The sequence below is a fragment of the Sinohyriopsis cumingii genome, chromosome 15, assembly GCF_028554795.1.
Source record: "Sinohyriopsis cumingii isolate HCF-2022 chromosome 15, ASM2855479v2, whole genome shotgun sequence".
In the NCBI taxonomy this organism is placed as follows: domain Eukaryota; kingdom Metazoa; phylum Mollusca; class Bivalvia; order Unionida; family Unionidae; genus Sinohyriopsis; species Sinohyriopsis cumingii.
Window position 1 is genome coordinate 142848918 of NC_142975.1, and position 24780 is coordinate 142873697.

General features: G+C 36.1%; 1 protein-coding gene across 1 annotated transcript in view; it reads left to right on the plus strand.

Moving 5' to 3' along the window:
- The window catches only part of LOC149782952 (putative aarF domain-containing protein kinase 5), a 78433-nt gene extending 55088 nt beyond the window's left edge, over nucleotides 1-23345 (plus strand). Inside the window, exons 11-14 of the mRNA XM_089935188.1 lie at nucleotides 9530-9604; nucleotides 14247-14459; nucleotides 17420-17478; nucleotides 23323-23345. Coding sequence (XP_089791314.1) covers nucleotides 9530-9604; nucleotides 14247-14459; nucleotides 17420-17478; nucleotides 23323-23345 — 370 coding nt within the window. The remainder of the gene's footprint in view (nucleotides 1-9529; nucleotides 9605-14246; nucleotides 14460-17419; nucleotides 17479-23322) is intronic.
- The last annotated feature ends 1435 nt before the right edge of the window (nucleotides 23346-24780 follow it).

Here is a 24780-nt window from a genome sequence, read left to right on the forward strand (position 1 = left end):
AGATCCATTGCAAGTTAAAAGCCAGGGTTCTCAAGAATAATTGTGGTTAAAAGTACTGAGAAGGGGATTGTTCCACCTCAATTTATCCCATGCCATCAAATATAGACAGCTCACAGTCAATACTGAACCCATCACCTTCTATAATTCCAGGAGGCCACTGGACAGTGGTCACTCAGAATTATCTGTTATATATTGGTATCCTAGAGATGAAACCCATATGGAAAATATTCCATTGGTGGCAGGAGAATCTACATAAATGGGCATTCTTATTCTATGCTGCATCTCCACTATGGTAAATAATCTCTGAAAGCGAATATGAATGAAGTCCCCAGACCTTTGCATTTTACTTTTCGGGAATTTCTAAGCTTATGTCTTCAACAACAAATTTTTGGACAAATTAGTCATATTCCAGGCTGGCTACATGTATTAGCAGACTTGCCATCCCTGAAGAATTAAATGATACAAGAAAAATGGTTGCTTCATCCCCAGGTTTTCATTCACATATGTGCTTGCAGGGATTGACTGCTGGTAGACCTGTTGATAAAAAGGAGATTGCAAAGTCCCCTGAAGATCACAGGTTTGAACCCCGGCCAAGTCATACCAAAGACATAAAAATGGCACTAACACCTGCCTTGCTAGGTGCTCAGTATTAAGAGGTTAGTGTTAGGACTGGTCTGCCTGGTGTCAGGATAATGTGACTGGGTGGGACATCATAATATGTGTATGTGGCATGATGGCCCATTGCTTGACATCACTATAAACTGCCACACTGCAGATATTGTAGTGAATTCAAAACACATACACACGTGAAACTCCCAACCTTTGTCTCACCAGCTCCAGATCTGAAGTCTTATGCAGTTGACATTGTTTACATTGATTGGAATAGTTGGTGCATTTGCTAACCCTCTAACCTGCTTTCTATGTGATACAGAAATCAAGAGTATCAAGTGAGTTGCCTCATCCTGATCGTTCCACTCAAGTGCAAAAAATCATGGATCAGTATAGTGGCCAAAGTCTTCAGGAAATATTTTCTCATCAGCTTAGACAATCATTATGGCAGATATTCCATTCCAATCCAGAGTTATTGATCCTGAATGTCTGTTCACTCATCAAGTAGTGGAGAAAATTGCTTGAGCGAGACAACCCTCCACCTCAAAGTACAAGCGAAAAGGAGAATTCAGCTCATTGATGAGAAGCAGTTAGCACCAGTCACAATAATAAAAGGCTACCATTACTTGATCTCTGACATGCTGAGTCATCTTAGAATATAGGATATAAAACATGACCTATGCGATCTGCTGTCAATTTTGAGTTCACTCGTCTAAAGGCAGTGGCATTCTGCCCAAAGTGGATCTATCAGGTGCTAACCTGGCTGGATAAAACACTGTTTGAACCACTCATGAGGGCTTCATTGGTTCACTTTTCACATAAGACCAGCTTTCTATTCACACTAGCAATTGTAAGCAGAATTAGTGAGACATATGCTTTATCGTTTGACCTGAACCTCTTGCTATTCTGACAGGATAGGACAGAATAACTCATGATGGCCCCTGCTTTCATGGCCAGGAATAGGCTCCTTTTCATGCATATGGATAGCATGCCTCCCTTTCCAGAAGTAACTGAAATATTCATGGGATTTGGTGCTAATCTCTATATCAAGGATGCTCACTCTAACTGCCACCCAGTGGGCAGATAACTTAGCTTGATAGCTAAAGAATTTTAGTCTCCTTGTGCTGGATTCGCAAGGTAGTAGTAATTCTCTTAATATATTATGATAGGGTAATAATTATTGAAAAAAACATATTTTACTAGAAAAAATTGGTTTCTATTTCAGTAATTGTTTTCGTTTTTGTACAATGCCAACTTTTCTGAAGATGATTGTGAATTTTACAAAGAGAGGAAGAACTCTTGGTAGCTAAGTTGGTAGAGTGTTGGATTTGTAATCTAGGAGTCTTAGGTTCTGTATCTTCCCAGGCCAACCCAGGTTGGCTGCCCTGTTGTGACTTTGAGAGAAGCACTTAGCTTTGATTTTCCTTTGATCTGCATAAAATGTGTAAAAGTGCCATAAAAACCAAGAAAACAAAATGGAGGTTTCAAGGTGGCATTTACAAATCTATCCTCAGCTTGCTGCACATGTTTAAGCTTTTAAAAAGTGTAATGGTAATGGTTACAAACTAAACATTATCCCATGTTTCCCTATATACCAATATCATAATTAAGGGTCTTTGATATAGAAAGTATGCCTTGAGGTTGTTTATTTGCATTCTCAACCATGTATGAGATGACATCAGAAAGCCTGATGCTGCATTGTATGTCTCCACACAAAATCCACATGAAGTTACCGATAGAAGTACTGTATATACTTGCTTATAAGTCAGGGCCAACTGTAGTCTGCACAGACCCAGATTTGCTATTGCATAATGTGCCAGCAGATCTGGTCTATACAATTTGTTAGGAGTAAGCAGTAGAACAAACAGTATAGACCCTCATTAGCTGGCAGATCAGGGTCTACAATACATAATCACTTATAAGTTGAGTCAAATTGCAAACTAACATCCTGATTTGCCATAGCATAATGCACCTGCAGACCAGGGTCTATGTTGTCTGTTCTACTGATTACTCCTAACAAACTGCAAAGACCGATAACTGCTGGTGCATTATGTGACAGCGGACCAGGGTCTATGCAGTTTGCAGTTTGACTTGACTTATAATCAAGTATATATGGCATGTTATTTGCAGTTAGAGTGGACTTATAAACAAGAATATACAGCAATACTATTCCATTTGAAGGTAGACTTCAGCTATATTCATATAACATATAATGTTCTGTACAGAAAGAGATACTGTCCATAAAGCAGTAGTGAAAAAAGGATTCTTATTACCTGTAAGGGTATTTTAAGCACGATCATGTCTCTTCTGGGGATACCCAGTCTGAGAACACACATGTACAAAGCCCGTGTCTTCAAGATAATATTTGCACTGCAAAATAAATACTGAGGTTAATGTTTGCAAGTTGATGCCCAAAATACACATTTGGATGTTACCAAATGCCATGTGTTGAACATCCAAAGATTTAAGACGGAGCAGCCCCTAAGAAGGGCAAGGTACATATCTTAGAAGGCAGGCACTACCTAGGGAAGGCTGGGTGCTGCACCCTCCTCAAAAAGGCTAGGGACAACACTGAGGCATTGATATGTTTTTCTCCCAAGTTACAGTAACTAAATAGTAACAAATGAGTTACATATAAATGAAAACAACTTAGCTCATATTTGGATTTGTTTTCTGTATCTATTGTAAATATTACTTTTGCTTTACTGAAAACATTTGTAGAAATTTTGGTCAGTTTTAGTGACCAATCAAGTCTTAAAGTCTTATGTAGCCTTACACCGATTTTATAAACCATTTGAATAGTTTGTTGGTAAATTTCCTATACACACTGCCATTTTATTTTGTTTTTTCTGCTAAATAATTTTCGTTACTCAATGTTTCATATGTTTTATCATTTTCTCTGTAGACAGTAGAATATTGGGGAAAATTTGGAGGTTTTTCTATGCTTTTTTCTTTTTCTTACTAACAAATAACTTTTTATTTCAATTTGCATTTTAGAGAGGGTGTAAAGGTTTAATAGACTGATTCAAAGAATAACCAGTAGAGAATACTGAATTTAGATTTGACTTAGAATTCTAATTATTGATAAAATAAATCATCATCTGCCTAATTATGTACCTGTTCTTTAACCAAGCCACTGGCAGTGACCTTTTCACAGTTCTGCAGCTACATTTTCATATAAAGCAGACATGAATCTATCCATTTCTTTCAAGTACTATCTTTACCAAACAGAATTTTCCTTTCTCCACTCTTTAAGCATGCAATGGAAAGTTTACCACTGTGCTTTTTTATTTGTTGCCAACACTGTAGGAATCTCAAGCTCTACTCAATACTACATTCACAAAAACTGACTCAGATAGGATGGCATAACTAGTCCATGATATTATATGATCATCATTTTATATTTTTCTCTAAATTATCATTTTATTCTTGTTATTTAAGCTTCATTTAAAACCTAGCAATGTAGTTCTGTTTGACTTTTGTACAGAAATTAACTTTTTGTTAAAATCAAAAGATATTTCATGCTGTGCTAAGAATAGGCATGTGCGGAGGTACACAAAGTATCCCATGGTGTCAGTATACACATCACATGACAAGTTGTCTGTCAGCTGCACTGGCTATTTTAGGATTTGCCAAGTAATATTAATGCTCATTTATCCCATTCAAGTGGTTTCATTTTGTTGGATTATTACTGAATAATTTAATGTACATAATTTTAGTTCTAAGCTAGTAAGAACCAATTATAATTTGGTTTTCATATCATAACATACCCTTGTATTTTTAATGCAAGATAATGAACCATCCTTGTTGGAATGCATCTCAGTTCATTATTAGGTGAAGTCTTTTATACTGTCGGTCACTTTTATGGCCCCGATAAAGAGTATTATAAAGAGTGGGCACTGTATTAAGATGAAAGTTCCTACCTGCAACACATAAGCCATGGCATGGTCATTCATTTTTAGTAATCAGGTCACTTACAGCCATGGCATGGTCGCTCATTTTTAGTAATCAGGTCACTTACAGCCATGGCATGGTCATTCATTTTTAGTAATCAGGTCTCTTACAGCCATGACATGGTCATTGATTTTTAGTAATCAGGTCGCTTACAGCCATGACATGGTCATTGATTTTTAGTAATCAGGTCGCTTACAGCCATGACATGGTCATTGATTTTTAGTAATCAGGTCACTTACAGCCATGGCATGGTCATTAATGTATGTTGTTGTTGTAGGGTTTAACGCCATTTTTCAGCACACGATAGGCTATACATGTCGGCCAGTATAAATGGTGGAGGAAGAACCCAGGGAAAACCCCGGAAAGAACCAACGACCCTCGAGAAGCTACTGGCAAGCTTTCTCACATACCCACATTGGTCGAATCCAAGACTCGAACCTACGCAGACAGAGGTGAGATGGCAGTGATCCGTAACAGAGAGCGCTTTAGACCACTCAGTTACTCGGGGCCCCGCATTAATGTTTAGTAATCAGGTCACTTACAGCCATGACATGGTCATTGATTTTTAGTAATCAGGTCACTTACAGCCATGACATGGTCATTGATTTTTAGTAATCAGGTCGCTTACAACCATGGCATGGTCATTAATTTTTAGTAATCAGGCTTGTGGATTTACCCATATCTTTGTACAGCAAACCATAAATGCTGTTCAAATTTACAAGTTTTCTTTTTTTTAATTAGCATTCAGCAGTGAAGTCTACCATCAAAGGGAAAGTTAATTTAATCCTATTTAATAGCCAAGATTTGGAATTTTCAGGGACTACTGAGTCATTGAAGTTGCTCCTGCAGTTCAGAGTGTAGAAAGTTTAGATGTATTAGGTACACCACTTTGAATAATATTTAATTCCAAAAACTTTTCTTCTCTCTGCCCAGACAATATTGTGATATTTTGTGAAATTCTTGTCCAAAGACCACTTTTAGTTCGACCAACCCTTCATCTTCCCAGCAAACTGACTGAGGAAGAACTAGAACACATGAGAATTATGGCGAGTCAGCATTTTGACAAAATCATGATTGTCCTTAAAGAAATGCCCCGTAACCTACTTTTAGTGATAAGGTGGGTACCATCAGCCTTCGTTTTGTTGTAGAGTTCCACACTTTCCATTGCTTGCTTTTGTTGATTTTTAAAAACTGTTGTGAATGTTTAAATATTTAATACATTTGTACTGTTGTTAAAATTGCTTCAATGAATTAATCATTCTTGATGTTTTTGTTGTGTACAGGATTACATTGTAATTGTTGTTTTGAGCTGCAGTATATCTTTCTTTTCCATATATTAAAATACCTTTTTCTAAAGCTTTAAAACAGTGCTGTCCAAATGGCCCACCAGGGCTTGAGCAGCTATATAGTCCTTGCTTTTCAGTTTTCTGCTGCGGCCCTCGGCTTCAAGAAAAACATTTTTCAGTGGCCCATGGTGTCAAAAAGGCTGGACAGCACTGCTTTAAAGAATCAAACTTTTATGCCTCATACAAGGTTATACATTCATGCCTTATTCCAAGGCAATGTTGTGGTGGTGGGGGTGGGTTTGAGACTTAAAAAGTGTTTTAAGAGATGTTCTCACATGTCTAAAAAAACTTTAAAAAATGGAAAAAGTCAAAAGTATGCAGTTTATATAAAATGTTTGTATAAAATGTTTCTATAAAGTGAAAACTATTGTATTTTCCTTTTACATTACAACAAAGTCATAATAATTGTACAAGAAGCACTAGGAAATCAGTGAAATTATTTACTTAAGGAATGACTTTGTCTCTGGGGCTGTGTCTCTTTCTTGTTCATGTAAATATTCTCTAAGAGAATCCTGGTCAAAACAGAACTGTTCTTGCCAACCATATCCCTTGCGTTATCAGAACTGTATCCAACTCAGTTGGCCAATGAGAGACCCCTTTGTAAATAGAAAAGAAAATTTAAGCCAAATAAGGGATGGACCATTTAATTTTTTGGAGGGGAACGGGGGATATGTAAAAAAAAAAACCTGTCTAGTAAGAGTGTTCATGTAAAGTCTTTGTCAATAAAAACTAAGTGTGTAAACATTTGCTTATGTTTGCTTTTAAATCTATCTTTTTCATGGCTATAATGTTTGATGTGGTTCAGACAAATATAAGTTGTTCTACTTTGAATCACTTATGCAAACTAGCTAAATGGGCACCCCAACAGCAGAATTTGACATGGCATATCACCCTTGCTATTGCTAGACAATTAAGTAATCTCTGAAAGGTAGTTGTTTATTTCTGACTGCCTTACCTTTTAATTGTCTCTGTATCAGCTGTATACCTTGAGGAAAGGTTTTTCTGAACATTTTTGCTGGATTTTTCACTTGCATACATCACTTACTGCAGATTATAGGCAAAATCACTTTGATCAAGAAATATAAGGTTTTTTTTCCATTTATATTGATGACATCAGTATGTAATGATCATGGTCTTTTGAACTGTGCAGGAAGCAGTGATTTGTAATTCAAAAGCAAACAGCCATAAAATGTAATATTCAATATGCTAATATTATATCAATGATATTTAATATAGTTTGAGAGATATTAAACTGCATTTGTCAGAATGTTCTACCATTCACAAATACCATCTTGTTATAGGGTATGAATTTCTTTCAGTTAAAATATTGCATTTTGTTCCATGAGGGGAATATCAAACTTTCTTTCTTCATTGATACAATATAGCCATTACATTTTATTGCATTGATGATATGTTATAGGGTTATGATACGTGGCTTAAAAAGCTCTTCTGTTGCATGGATGTGATAGGCTGTCTTACTGGATTGGTTTCCTTGCAAGTATTGCATGGATGTGATAGGCTGTCTTACTGGATTGGTTTCCTTACAAGTATTGCATGGATGTGATAGGCTGTCCTACATAATTGATTTTCTTGCAAGTATTGCATAGATGTGATTGGCTGTCATACTGGATGGACTTCCTTAAAAGTATAGCTTGGATGTGATAGGCAGTTTTACTGGATTGGTTTTCTTACAAGTATTGTATGGATGTGATTAGCTTTCATACTGAATGGGTTTCCTTACAAGTATTGCATGGATATGATTGGCTCTCATACTAAATGGGTTTCCTTACAAGTATTGCATGGATGTGATTGGCTGTCTTACTGGATGGACTTCTTTAAAAGTATAGCATGGATGTGATTGGCTGTCTTATTGCATTGGTTTCGTTACAAGTATAGCATGGATGTGATTGACTGTCATACTGGATGGACTTCCTTAAAAGTATAGCATGGATGTATTACTGGATTGGTTTCCTTACAAGTATTGCATGGATATGATTGGCTCTCATACTGAATGGGTTTCCTCACAAGTATTGCATGGATGTAATTGGTTGTCATACTAGATGGGTTTCCTTACAAGTATTGCATGGATGTGATTGGCTCTCATACTGGATGGGTTTCCTTACAAGTATTGCATGGATGTGGATGGCTGCCTCACTGGATTTGTTGCCTTGCAAGTATTGCATGGATGTGATTGGTTGTCATACTGATTGTGTTTTGCATGGATGTGATTGGCTCTCATACTGGATGGGTTTCCTTACAAGTATTGCATGGATGTGATTGACTGTCATATTCATTGTGTTTCCTTATGATTATTGCATGAATATGATTGGCTGTCTTACTGATTGGTTTCCTTACAAGTATTGTATGAATGTAATTGGCTGTCTTACTGATTGGTTTCCGTACAAGTATTGCATGGATGTGATTGGCAGTGATACTGATTGGTTTCCTTACAAGTATTGCATGAATGTAATTGGCTGTCATACTGAATGGGTTTCCTTACAAGTTTTGCGTGGATGTGATTGGCTTTCTTACTTGATTGGTTTCCTTACAAGGAATATGTTTGCCTCAACTGTTTTATCACTTATGATATCAAAGTTCACACCAACTGTTTGTTTTAGAGGAAGACCATTGTAAATTGTTATAGAAAGAGATCAGTGTCAAGCTTTATAAGTCAACTTGTACATGATCACATTCAAAAATGCAAGAGTTACTGTGACTTTATTATTTCCATTGGCCACCAATTTTCATGCATTCCTTGGTTTCTAGAAACAACAGATTAAAAAACCCAAATGAACAGCTATTCTTGTATGGAAACAATAAAGTCCTTTCACCAATACATTTTTAAATTTTGCCAGATGGAACAGCCTGAGCCATTTCCTTTGCATGGGCATAAACAGTGGCCTGCTTGGCCAAAACATTTAGCCAGATATATGCCTTCCAGAAACATCTAGCCAAATATAAAAACATCTAGCCAGATATATGCCTGCCCAAAACACCTAGCCAGATATATGCCATCTAGAACATCTAGCCTGATAATTGCCTTCCCAAAACAACTAGGCAGATATATGCCTGCCCAAAACATCTAGCCAGATATTTGCCTGCCCAAAACATCTAGCCAAATATAAAAAAGTATATAGCCAGTCATATGCCTTCCCAAAACATCTAGCCAGATATATGCCTTCCAAAACTTTACCAATTAGGGAAATATCGCTGTGATTACCACAGAGTTTCTTTTAAAGATTTGAAGATACTCAACTCACATGAGAAGGAGACCAGGTTGTTCAAGTTAAAGATTTTGCAAAACCACAGAATCGGATATCAATAAAAATAACTGAATTCACTCTAGTCAGATTCAAATTCACCCGATTTTACTATGGGTTAGTTTGACCAAATATTCAAATTCACCCAATTTTGATATGGGTTAGTTTGTCAGATATGGATTAGTTTAACTGACTGTTGAAATTGACCAAATTTGAATATTGTTTAGAGCAATCCAGTATTCAAGTTCACCCAATTTTACTGTGGGTTAGTTTGACTAAAGATATTTATATTGGAAGGAATGAAATCTAAGTTTTGAAATTGGATAGATACACTTAAACAAATTTGAATTCAATTTTCAGAAATATGAATACTGTGCGTGCCATTACAAAAGAGCATGGTCACCCTGTTGACAGATATGGCATAATGGCAAGAAGGTGAGTCAGTGTCAAAGTATGTTTTACCAATTTTGTCTCACTTGTCACTGTTAGCAAATTGTGGTAGATAGGTAACTGTTTTGCTGCAGCTATGACAGCAAGAAAAATAAATTTAAAAAATCATGCTTGCTGTGTGCAAACATTTCCTAGACCATGAATGAAGAACTTATGCTGGAGGTTAAAAGTATTTCTTTTTGTTCAATATCAAGTACAATTTAAGCAAATTAAATCTGTGGCCATGTCAAAACATGTGTGCTGATACCTGTGAACTAACTATGTCATTACTGGCACATTAAAACCTTGTTGGACATTCATGTCTGATTTTCATCACCCAGTTGGCTGCCACAGTATATTGTACATGTATACAAATTCAAATCATCTTTAAACCATTTTTCCTGAATGTTTTGGTGTACACTTAAATATTAACATTAATGTACAAGAAGTATGTATCAAAATAAAATACTGTTTTATATGATGTGATATGTTATTGAATATTTGTGGTTATTTCTAATCTGGTGATGTGTCATTTATACTGTACCAGATACTGTACCTACAAAAGTCAGTTTTTAGTTTATTTTAACATCCATGGGAGCTTTTGGTGTTCCCCAGCATCAATTGTATGTCTGTCATCTGTCCACCGACATTTGCTAGTTCAATGCCTTCTTAGAAACTGTTGTGCCAGTTGGATCAAACTTTACAAGAATGTTCCTTATGGTATTCTCTACCAAAATTATGTACAGAGCGGCTCCCATAGCAACAGTGTGGCTTCCACATATGGAAAACCTATTTTCAAGTGTTATCTAGAACAGCTGAGCCAATTTTATTCAAATTTAGTAGAAAGTTTAGAATGTTTCTTAGGACATGCTTGGTCACATTACTTTTGGGGTGGTTTCACTAACAATGATGGCTTCCATAACAGCCATATATGAGAAACTAAATTTCTTCTTCTCCAAAACAGCTGACACAATTTTAATCAAACTTGGCAAGAATGCTTCTTTAGGTATGGTCTATCCGAATTATCTGTGGTGGCTTCCATTGTAAACAGAGTGGTAAACCTTTTTTCAGCTTCTTAAAAATAGCTGAGTCATTCATCAAAATTTTGTCTGGGGTGAATCTCCTGGCAATACTGTGGTTTCCAAGCCACATATATAAATACCTAGTTTCTGCATTTCTACTAGAATGGATAAACCCAGTTTGATTTAATTTAAGTCTTAGGATATGCTTTTTGAAATTTGTGTCTAAGGTGGCTCACTCAGCAACAATGTGGTTTCCTTAGCATCCAGGTGGGCAACTTATTTTCAACTTCTCTACAAGAGCTGAATCAATTTTGAAGAAAACTTTGTAGGAATGTTTCATAGGACATGCTTTATTAAAATTGTCAGTGGACTCCACTAGTAAAGGTGTGACTTCCATAACAGCAGTATAAAAACTGTACATTTAACTCCTTCCCCAGAACAGCTGTGCCTTTTTTGATCTGACTTAGATGGAATGTTTCTTAGGATTTGTATTACTGGAATGTTTCTTATGCCATTTTCTATGAGATTTTTGCTCAGAAAGGTTTCTTAGCAACAATATGGCTTTCATAACAACCATGTGGGAAAACTATTTTTAGCTTTGCTAGAATATCTGAGCCAATTTCATGCTCGACTTGTTTACAGGATGGCTTCCAAGAAATGGTATGACTTCTATAACAAGAAGATGAAAAACCTATTTTCATCTTTTCTGCCAGTGCATCTGTGCCAGTTTCAAAAACCTATTTTCATCTTTTCTGCCAGTGCATCTGTGCCAGTTTAAATCCAACTTGATGAGAATTTTTAATGGGACATGTTCTACCATAATTAATTAGAACAATGTAGCAACTTAGTGGGGAGAAAAATACCTACTTTCTTTGGATATGCTGAACTGATTTTGATCAAGTTTGTTAAGGACAATTCTTAGGACATTTTGCACCAGAATTTGTCATAATTGGAACCCCTAGCCATGGTGTGACTTCTATAGCAACCAGGTAGAAAACATGTTTTTGACTTCTTCATCATTGTTCAGCTCTTTATGATTAATATTTAGGTATGACTGTTCCTTAAAATATGGTGGGACAGAATTGTGTTTGGAGTTTCTCCACTACCACTGGTGTGGCTTCCATTGCAACCAGGTGGAAAACATAAATCAGGGGACTCAAACTCAAGCCACCCTGAGGGTCGCATGAGGGCATTTTCAATGGCCCAAGGGCCACACCACCTTTGTTATCTTCCATAACACCTTGTGATGTCAGTCATTTTGCAGGCCACAGGATACAGCTTGGTGGGCCATGTGTTTGATACCCCTGATATAAATGATACCTATAAAGTACAGCTATTGTTACTAAATCTTTTTTTTTAAACTTCATAAAATGACTTTTCTTAAAATTTACCTGACCATATCAGACAAGATTTGATAGGTAGAGTCCTAGCATGACACCGTTCACATTCATATGAAAGATGCCAGTACATTATCTAGTTTAGCTGAAGATTCTCAGTTAGAAAGAGTTAAGCAGCATGTAAAGTACCACCAGCTTCAGTCATATAGCTTAAAATTATCCTGACTTGGGTGTTATTTAGTGAAAGTTACATGTCACAGATTGAGATCATGAAAATAAATCCCATCAAAATGTATGTTAAATATTATACTAGTAACATTTCTAGATTCATCCACAAATCATGTTGACCAAACAATATGGATCAGTTGGATGCTGTTGATATTAATTATATGAAAAAAAACTGTTTCTAGGTTTCTCACGGTTTTGTACCGTCATCCATATTTGATTGCAGATCAGTATCATATGTCCAATAGTGAAAAGTCTCTATACCAAAATGATCCCATTTCACAGATCAGCATCATTTGTCCAATAGTGAAAAGTCTCTATACCAAGATGATCCCATTTCACAGATCAGCATCATTTGTCCAATAGTGACAAGTCTTTATACCAATTTGATCCAATTTCACAGATCAGTATCATTTGTCCAATAGTGAAAAGTCTGTTTACCAAGATGATCCAGTTTCATAGATCAGTATCATTTGTCCAATAGTGACAAGTCTTTATGCCAATTTGATCCAATTTCACAGATCAGTATCATTTGTCCAGTAGTGAAAATTCTCTATACCAAGATGATCCCATTTCACAGATCAGTATCATTTGTCCAATAGTAAAAATTCTCTATACCAAGATGATCCCATTTAACAGATCAGCATCATTTGTCCAATAGTGAAAAGTCTATACCAAGATGATCCCATTTCACAGATCAGTGTAATTTGTCCAATAGTGAAAAGTCTCTATACCAAGATGATCCCATTTCACAGATCAGCATCATTTATCCAATAGTGAAAAGTCTCTATACCAGGATGATCCCATTTCACAGATCAGCATCATTTGTCCAATAGTGAAAAGTCTATACCAAGATGATCCCATTTCACAGATCAATGTAATTTGTCCATTAGTGAAAAGTCTCTATACCAAGATGATCCCATTTCACAGATCAGTATCATTTGTCCAATAGTGAAAAGTCTCTTTACCAAGATGATCCCATTTCACAGATCAGCATCATTTGTCCAATAGTGAAAAGTCTCTATACCAAGATGATCCAATTTCACAGATCAGTATCATTTGTCCAGTAGTGAAAATTCTCTATACCAAGATGATCCCATTTCACAGATCAGTATCATTTGTCCAATAGTAAAAATTCTCTATACCAAGATGATCCCATTTCACAGATCAGCATCATTTGTCCAATAGTGAAAAGTCTATACCAAGATGATCCCATTTCACAGATCAGCATCATTTGTCCAATAGTGAAAAGTCTGTATACCAAGATGATCCAATTTCACAGATCAGCATCATTTGTCCAATAGTGAAAAGTCTATACCAAGATGATCCAACTTCACAGATCAGTGTAATTTGTCCAATAGTGAAAAGTCTCTATACCAAGATGATCCCATTTCACAGATCAGTATCATTTGTCCAGTAGTGACAAGTCTCTATACCAGGATGATCCCATTTCACAGATCAGTATCATTTGTCCAATAGTGAAAAGTCTGTTTACCAAGATGATCCAGTTTCATAGATCAGTATCATTTGTCCAATAGTGACAAGTCTTTATGCCAATTTGATCCAATTTCACAGGTCAGTATCATTTGTCCAGTAGTGAAAATTCTCTATACCAAGATGATCCCATTTCACAGATCAGTATCATTTGTCCAATAGTAAAAATTCTCTATACCAAGATGATCCCATTTCACAGATCAGCATCATTTGTCCAATAGTGAAAAGTCTATACCAAGATGATCCCATTTCACAGATCAGTGTAATTTGTCCAATAGTGAAAAGTCTCTATACCAAGATGATCCCATTTCACAGATCAGTATCATTTGTCCAATAGTGAAAAGTCTCTTTACCAAGATGATCCCATTTCACAGATCAGCATCATTTGTCCAATAGTGAAAAGTCTCTATACCAAGATGATCCAATTTTACAGATCAGTATAATTTGTCCAATAGTTAAAAGTCTTGATACCAGGGTGATCTCTGTTCAACATGGTAAAATCCTATTAGGCAGATGTGAGACAGTTTTTAGTGATCTTGGTCAGTTTGATTCTCTTGTCATTATTTATAGTGCCATCAGTGGGGCTTACAAAGAGAACAAACAGGCCTTCAGTTTGATGGGTCGAATCCATGCCTTATGGGAGAGGTTTGTGTTTGACTATCGCATAAAGACAGAAGGCTGGAAACTTTGGTTTGCTTTCCAGTACCTACGAGTCTTACAGTTCCTTGGAAGGGCACCTGCAATGGAAAAAGTTAAGAGCTTCATGGAGACAGAAGAAAATAGGTCAGTACCATGACAATATTTACCATGTGCTATGTGCTTGTTTGATGTGTAGAATGTATATTTTTCTTTATTTTTAAATGATAATGATTATAAGAGATACTAAATTTCCCAGATTCCTTCTTGAACAACATTACCATTGAAGAAAAAAGGCTTCAAAAATAAAAGCAAACAAAAAGTGATTATTGTAACTACCAGTACACCTTTCTGAATCACACATCTAGCTACAAAATTGTTAAACACATGTATTTGAATAATGACATGCTTCTTTATATTCATCCACCTTTACGTGATTAAAGCTATCATGAAACTTAGTCCATATATATATATATATATATATATATATATATATATATATATATATATATATATATATATATATATATATATCAAAAGCCACACCTCTTGCCTCAAGGTCAAGGTCACATCAAGGGAAGATGTAAGTCTCTGACTTGTATCTTTGTTGCGAGTATCAGTTTTGAACAATAAGGATAATTATTTCAGTGAAACTTTAGCCAATTATATAGTATGTATAGACAGTATGTCACATACCATATCCCCCCCACCCTTCCTCATGGTAATGGTCTGGGCAAGAGAAATGTGATTTTGTGACTTGTATTCTTGTCCTGATTATAACGTTTGAACCACTTTACATAAAGTTAATGAAACTAGTCAGTTATATACTGTGATTTGACATTGTGTCACATATCATTGCCACACCATCCGACAAGGGAAGGTAGAAATCAGCAGGCTCTATCCTTGGACATATATAACTTTTGACCAGTAAAGAAATTTTAAGGAAGCATTGGCCTTTGGTATATCTTGCCTTGACAGTGTCTCACATACTCATAGTCATACCCCCTTCTTCAAGGTCAAGGTGACAGCAAAGGGATAATGTAAGTCAGTACCCAGGCTTTCATTTTTTAGCCCCTTTGGATATTTTAATGAAATTTACGTAGGTCCATGCTTTAAGATACAATAGTCAAATCCCTAACTTGAGGGCCATTTCATTGGTAGGGAGAATATCATGAAACAGGCATACCATGTACTATTTGCAGCAATAAAAAATGATGACAGTTTTGACATGCAAATCAGCTTTGGCTTAGTTTTTTGTACAATCTCACTGTTTCATTATGTTATAGGATGGGTCATACAGTAGTATACTTGGGAACTTGAGAGTTAGGGGCCAATTAAATGGGATCAGCAATTGTGTCCATACTTTATACAGGACTGGTATGATGAGGGACTTTATAGTTAGGGGCCAATTGAATGGACCATGATCATGTGCACATTATATGAGGGACAGTGCTATCCAGAGGGATGTTATAATTAGGGGACAGTTGATTTGGATCTATGATCATGCCCACAATATATGAGTGACAGTGCTGTCTTGAGGAACTTTATAGATAGGAGTCAGTAAAATGGGATCCATGATTATACCCACATAAAATGAGGGACAGTGGAATACTGAGGGACTTTATAGTTAGGAGCCAATTGAATGGATCCATGATTATACCCACATAAAATGAAGGATAGTGGAATACAGAGGGACTCTATAGCTAGGGGCCATTTGAATGGATCCATGATTATACCCACATAAAATGAGGGACAGTGGAAAACTGAGGGACATTATAGTTAGGAGCCAATTGAATGGATCCATGATTATACCCATATAAAATGAGGAATAGTGGAATACAGAGGGACTCTATAGCTAGGGGCCATTTGAATGGATCCATGATTATACCCACATAAAGTGAGGGATAGTGGAATACAGAGGGACTTTATAGCTAGGGGCCAATTGAATGGATCCATGATTATACCCACATAAAATGAGGGATAGTGGAATACAGAGGGACTTTATAGCTAGGGGCCAATTGAATGGGATCCATGATTATACCCACATAAAATGAGGGATAGTTTAATACTGAGGGACTTTATAGCTAGGGGCCAATTGAATGGGATCCATGATTATACCCACATAAAATGAGGGATAGTGGAATACAGAGGGACTTTATAGCTAGGGGCCAATTGATCGGATCCATGATTATACCCACATAAAATGAGGGATAGTGGAATACAGAGGGACTTTATAGCTAGGGGCCAATTGAATGGATCCATGATTATACCCACATAGAATGAGGGACAGTAAATATACTGAGGGACTTTTTAGTTAGGGGCCAATTGAATGGATCCATGATTATACCCACATAAAATGAGGGACAGGGGTATACTGAGGGACTTTATAGTTAGGGGCCAATTGAATGGATCCATGATTATACCCACATAAAATGAGGGATAGTGGAATACAGAGGGACTTTATAGCTAGGGGCCAATTGAATGGGATCCATGATTATACCCACATAAAATGAGGGATAGTGGAATACTGAGGGACTTTATAGCTAGGGGCCAATTAAATGGGATCCATGATTATACCCACATAAAATGAGGGATAGTGGAATACAGAGGGACTTTATAGCTAGGGGCCAATTGAATGGGATCCATGATTATACCCACATAAAATGAGGGACAGTAAATATACTGAGGGACTTTATAGCTAGGGGCCAATTGATCGGATCCATGATTATACCCACATAAAATGAGGGACAGTAAATATACTGAGGGACTTTTTAGTTAGGGGCCAATTGAATTGATCCATGATTATACCCACATAAAATGAGGGACAGGGGTATACTGAGGGACTTTATAGTTAGGGGCCAGTTAAATGGATCCATGATTATACTCGCATAAAATGAGGGATAGTGGAATACTGAGGGACTTTATAGTTAGGGGCCAATTGAATGGATCCATGATTATACACACATAAAATGAGGAACAGTGGTATACTGAGGGACATTTCAGCAAGTTACCACTGTATTGCATTCAAAGACAAAATCTACAGTTTGCAAGGGTGCATGTTTTGTACATGCTTAAATTAATAATGTTAACTATTGTTTTTCTTTCAGGAAAATGAACTTTTTACCAATTAGTACAAAAGTTTGGCAAGAGATTTTAGAAAAATACAGTGAGAACATTTTAATAAACTCCAAGAAATTTTTAAAGGGATATTTGATACATTTTTTATGTCATTAAATGCTTATGGTTCAAGATGAACTAACATTGTTATTAAATCTAACATTTTTCTTTCTTGGATCTCCAGGGTTGGGTTGGATCACTGGATGGGTTGTTGGCTGAATGGAAAGTGCAGTAATAGGGAACCATGTAGCAAGGTCAACTCTTAGGCATTCAGCTTTTTGGAAAGTTAAAAAGTTACCTTGCAAAAATGAGAAATACAAGTAAACTTGATCAAATATTAGTAATGATTGATAAAACTGAAACCTCATAAGATTTAAACTTGCACAGTAAGTGACCATTTTATATTCCAAAGAAGTCACTACAGACGTAGTGACATACAATCGTGCCAAATATTCTAGCCAACCTGGTGTAATATTGCTTTCAAAAATGTCCTTGACAAGTCAGGAAGAGTATAATAGTATAGACTAACCCACCCAACTCCAGAGACCAGCCCTGAGAGATGGATGCATTGCGTAAGATGAGTTGTTAATGACTCTACATGCTTATATGTAACTAAAATATGTAAGTAAAACTCACACTGTACTAACGACCTACTCACAATGTACTAATGACCTTATTTTAAATATATTAGTTTTTTCAGTACTTAAGTCTAGCGTATTAGAGCATGAAATTCATCTCAGTGGTTGAGGTCTGCATTTATTACATTTGGAGGTGGAATATCTTCCCAGACTTATTATCCCCTAGCCAAAAAAGTTGGAAATAGATGCATTTGCCCATTTCTCGATGTCTCCAGTTGTTTGTACAAACATTCGTTTCTTCGTCTGTTAAGTCATTTATGTCCAGAATATCATGGAAACTATTTCACCTACACTCTAGAAAATTTATATTTGGATGCATCTGAGGAATAGTAACTTGGCCATGTTAAAACAAGATTATTTCTGACTTACTTTTATGCTTAAATGGCTTTATTTTCAGCTATTCAGTAATTATACTTTCAATATCTCACACTCTGTTTCATCTGCAATTACAGATTATGGTATGTAGATTGCACTTCATGAAGAGTACCTCAGCCATAAACAAGTGGCTGTGACATAAATATCCTACTTGAGCGACTTGGGTATTTCAGCCACTGATTTGTTACACAATTGGTATTTTTGACCCTCTTTCATCTACACTCATGGTGTTTGTATGTGGATGTGTCTTAACAGGAGTAACTCATCTATGTAAAAACTAGGTCACTTTGATCAAATTTTCATGCTTGAGGAACTTTTATTTTGTATCCATTTCCTCATCACACTGTTAATATTTGAATTACATTTCACCCACATTCATAAAATGTGGTATGTTAATGCAACTTGACAAAAGTAACCTAACCATACCAAAAACAAGAGAACATTAACCTGATTTTCACATTGAGTGACTTAAGTATTTTAGCCATTTGTTCATCATACACAATATCTTGCACAACTTTTACCTACATCCATGGGGCCCCAAGCGGCCGAGTGGTCTAAAGCGCTGTCTGTTACGGATCACTGCCATCTCACCTCTGTCTGCGTGGGTTCGAGTCTCGGATTTGGCCAATGTGGGTATGTGAGAAAGCTTGCCAGTAGCTTCTCGTGGGTCAGTGGTTCTTTCCAGGGTTATCCTGGGTTCTTCCTCCACCATTAATACTGGTCGCCATGTATCACCTATCATGTGCTGAAAAATGGCGTTAAAACCATACAACAACAACCTACATTCATTGGTATGTAGATGCATGTCAGAAAGAATAACACAGCCATACCAAACTACTCACTATGGCATAACATTCATTCTTGACTGACTTGTGTATTTTCACCTATTCATTCATTACATCCTCAGTATTTTGATTGCTATTTCATATACACATGAAAAATTTTATGTGAAAGTTTCATGCATACATTAACTCGGACATGCCTAAATTAGATAACTGTGACCTACTCTTCAGCTTTGAGTATTTTGTATTTTCAGCATTTTGTTCATCATGGCCTTAATATCTTGGACCCTGTTTCACTTACATATAAACATTGGTATGTAGGTGCATCTTGGAGAGGACAACTTTGCCACACCAAAATTAAGTCACTCTTACCTGATTTTCAGACCTTGCATGACTTGTGTGCTTTCAACTGTATGTTCATTACACCTGCAATATCTTGGACCCAATTTCACCTTGGTCATGAAAATTGGTGTTTAGATGCATCTCAGAAAGAGTAACTCACCCTGACTAAATGTAAGGCACTGTGACCTTGTTTCTTACTTGAGTGACATGTACTTTCAAGGTTTTGATTCATCACAGTATCTTGGACCCTAATTTACCTACACTCATAAAAATATGTATAAAACTTTGTTGCTGCTTCTGAATAAATAGTATGGTGCCTTAGTCATTTGCTTAGACTCATTACTAGTGGGTATTGGTCAGATCTCATCCTGGCCAGCCTGAAACAGCTGTCATGTCATACCGATGTGCAAAGTTCTTAATTCCCATTACCTAAACATCAGTCCTTCATACCAGTCTGCATATTTTCTGATTCTCCAAATGTGCTCTTGTTGGTGAGGGGACAATTGTTTACATGTAAACACTGTTGTTTTCTTTTATTTTTACCCTTTTATTGGAAAAGAATGAAGCATGCCATTTGCATGTAAATACTAACTTTGCTTTGAAATGCTGATGGCTATTTCTTTTTATACCTGTGATAATATGGTGGGACGTAGTATTACTTCTCTAGTGGCGGCAGAGGCAGCAGTGCAGGCAACATCAGCATTAAGACTATGTTGAAATTTTGTGTTGAAGATTCTGAAACTCTGATGTAAGGGAAATAATTATTCCATAGGTTGTAGGTGTGATGCCCCATTCTTTGCAACCTTTCTTTATCCTGTGTTAACCATTTTTTATCTTGTAGAAGTGATAGTTCCATGTTTCTGTTGTTAGTGTGTGTCAGCATTATAAGTTTTTTATATGACATTTTCTATGAACTGCATTCAAACATAAATCATTTAGAACACTTATAGAATCTGTTTGTTCCTTTGACTTGCTTTAATTCTAACTGCATTCAAACATAAATCATATAGAACACTTATAGAATCTGTTTGTCCCTCTGACTTGTTTTAATTCTAACTACATTCAAACATAAATCATTTAAAACACTTATAGAATCTGTTTGTCCCTTTGACTTGTTTTAATTCTAACTGCGATGCTCAATAGTTTCTGTTGTGATCATTTGTTGGTTTTTTTTTTGTTTTTTTTTTTTTTCTTTTTTAAGGCTTCTTGTCACAAGGAGTAAAAAATATACACTATGCTAGTATTTTGTTCATTAATGGCACATTTATCCTTAATTTCTGTTTGTTTAACTATGTTTGAATTCAAAAGTTGGAATTTATCTAATACATTTGATGCTTCCCTCATCTGTTAGCAAGAAGATTGTGATATTGAAATAGCATTCTTCAGTTTATTCCCACCATAATATGGGTCAACTTTATCTCCTCTTACGAGATCTATCTCATTCCAGCGGCAGACTGAGTACGAGGTGGGGGCCACACACACACAAACACCAATTTTCTACTTAAAATTAGTAAACGTTTTATTTTAAGAAAGAAAAAGTTTGACATTGTTAACATAACCAACTACTTCCTGTATAAATGATCCCTTTTTACCCTCCTTCCAAAATTTGGATCCAAATGATTGTATACATTTATTTGATTCGTCCATATGTATGATTATAAAGCTATAAAAAGGAAAATATTTTACCATTCCTAAATATTTAGATAAATATCATTTTTTACAATTCTTCTTTGTGAACCAGTTAATTGAATGTTTAATGGTCATAAGGATGGTTTCTAATTGGTTACATTCAAAACTCCTTAGGTTACAGGAGTTGGCTTTATAGCTTTCATATTGATGGAATACTGGAAGAAGAGTGTCACATTAAACAAGCCCCTTGGGGACATCCCATCCAAACTGCCAGTGCCCTCCTAAATTTAACAAATCCCTATATTTTGATCATTCTAGGGAAACAGAGGTGTATACAATATCCTGATGACAGCTGAACCAAGGTGCAACACTGCAATTTCCTTCTGGAAATACCATGTGGATCTTCAGCTCTAGTCAAATTAGTCTTGTTGACCATTTTCATAGTGAGATTTGTATATAAAGGAAATTAAAGGGACCTAACATTAGTTTTCAAATACGTAATTAAATTGAAAAAAAATGAGATTTATAAATGTTTTCCAATACCTACAGTTGTTCTTCATATGGAGTTAACAGTAAGGTAGATTTAACTGTACATAAGAAATCTCTTCTTACAACTAAATTTCCTGCAAGCTGTTGATCATCTTTAAATAATAAATACCATATAACTGGTAATTTGTTTAACTCAATTTATTTTTCTAAAGGGGTGTCTTAAAAGCTATTTTACCACAAAATTAACCAGATTTACGGTATATTGTATATCCCCACTGGACTCAATGATTACTGCTTGTATGGAATGTTGTGTATCCCTGTGGGACTCACAAAGATTACTGTTTGTATGGAATGTTGTGTATCCCAGCTGGACTCACAATGATTATTGTTGGTATGGAATTCTGTACATCCCTGCTGGACTCACAAAGATTACTGTTTGTATAGCACATCATGTATCCCTGCTGGACTCACAGTGATTGCTGTTGGCATGAAATGTTGTGCATCCCTGCTGGACTCACAAAGATTACTGTTTGTATGAAATGTTGTATATCCCTGCTGGACTCTCAAAGATTACTGTTTGGCATTTCGTGTATCCCAGCTGGACTAAAATGATTACTGTTGGTATGGAATGTTGTATATCCCTGCTGGACTTGCAAAGATTACTTTTTGTATGAAATGTTGTATATCCATGCTGGACTCACAAGGATGACTGTTGGTATGGAATGTTGTATATCCCTGCTGGACTTGGAAAGATAGGCATTTTTATAGTATACTGCATTAAATTTGGCTCACAGTATAATCAAATTAGGTGTATCTGTCATCTCATTAGCTTTCTTCTCATGTTCTTATATCTTGCATAGATACTGTGATTCAGTATTTAATATTTCTTATTTATAAAACTCTTCTGTTCAGATATTTTGTTATCTATCCTCTCAAGGACAACCTATATCAAAATCTGATGATGGCTTGGTAGGAGTTGCCTCCCCTGTTGATCATTAGTTATGGTAGAAGTACATACATGCACTATATGGTTCAAAACCATAAGCTGATGAGTACTTATAGGGTTGGAAGGTTCATTGATTAATTTACAGCTTGACCCAATCCTACAGATACTCCATTGATTTACCATGTTACATTTAAAGACAGGGCTGGGTATAAAAGGAGGATAACTCCTTTGTCATGCTCTGAAAGTGAATGCATCTCAGAATCGGTCCCAGACTGGTAAGTTATATGCCTGATTGTTTTGATAACCAGGTCTGGCCTCTTACCTGTACAGGTGCAACCTCCAGGTCTTTTAGTTATAGCATTACAGGAGTATCAGTATTTAGTTTATGACACAATATTTTGGTTTCCAATATGAAAGCACCCCAGTTTTTCAAATAGATTTTTTATTGAATAGAAATACTGTGCCATAATATCATGCATGCATTGACATAGTCTCTCAGTTTTATAGGAATGTTGACCCCTTGTATAAAAATATCAATCCCTCCCATAGGAAACTGATCCCTCATGTATGAAAAATCATTTTATAATGCTAGGTTAATTTCTGTATGAATCTGTTCACTTTCAGATACAATATATACCAAAAACATACAACATGTAGTCTGTTTTGTCATTTTGAAACATATTCTGTTTCAGAATTAAGCCTCCATGGAGACTAAAATAACTGAAATTGAGTTAAACCTATCCTAACAGTCACCTTTACTGAGCAGTCACCTGTTCGCAATGGCCATTCTAAGTTCTCTTCTGGCAAATTTCCTACATAAATGTCCAGTTTGTAATAGTCATACACCTTCTGTGGCCAGTGGCCAGGTGTTTCCTAACCAAACCATGCTTTCTCTGAACCTTAAGTAGTCACTAGAGTGTATCTACATTCTCTGTTTGGTCTATGAAGGCTAAATATTTGGTTCATGAGGAAGGCATTGTTTAGATAAAGGAATATCATGTTAATCGATGTGCAAACATTTCTTACCTTGCTTGTACTCCTATCTCCATTCATATTGACAGTGTAACGTGAAGGTGTCGATATTTCAAACTTGAAAGCTAGGCAGTTTTTATCATTATGGTAGAGGGTTGAAGCAGTTTGTTTCCTAGATGATGGGATAAGTATTTGTATTATTGCACCAGTAATGGAAATCACCTTTTTCACCTGTGTGGCAGGTAAAGTTAGATATTTTCTTTAATTTGTATTTGATTTAAAGCTATCTGTAAAGAAAAAAGTATCTTTGTGAAGAGATACAAGTTACATCCTTTTAATTAGGGTCAGGGGTCATTAAGTATGCAGAACATGCCTGTAAAGGCAGGTGAAGTTTCAGTTTGTGGGTCACATTGAACAACCTGCAATTTCTGTTGTTTTTCTGTTCATCAGAGGCTTCTCACATAAGCCAACTGTTTTGGGATCTTGATGAGTTGAGCACAGACTAATTCAGATATTGTTTTCAGAGTGTGAGCAAACTAAGATCAATGTATATTTTTACATCGGTGATGATTTCAGTTATAGAAGTGATCAGGATACAGTAGTCTTGTGTGGAACATAAATTTGGGAGGGATCAACATATATCTGTTGTTGTTGTTGTGGGGTTTAATGTCATTTTTCAGCACATGATAGGCTATGCATGGCAGCCAGTATTAATGGTGGAGGAAGAACCCGGGAAAACCCCAGGAAGAACCACCGACCCACGAGAAGCTACTGGCAAGCTTTCTCACATACCCACATTAGCCAAATCCTAGACTCGAACCCATGCAGACAGAGGTGAGATGGCAGTGATCTGTAATGGAGAGTGCTTTAGACCACTTGGCCAATCGGGGTCCCTAACATATATCTGTAATTATGATTGTGTTGTATGGTGCACTGAAAACAATCTTGATAACATAATAATAATAATAATAATAATAATAATAATAATAATAATGATAATAATAATAATAATAATAATATACAGTATTTACAGTATTTGTTCAAAAACTAGTTTTAAAATTTGCACCTTTGTACAAATGTTATGAGTATGCTGCTGACAGTTTTGCTTTTTCCCATGAGTGACTGCTATGGACAGGTTTGAGTGCTTGGTTGTTTCGTTTTTGGGTGCATGTTCCATT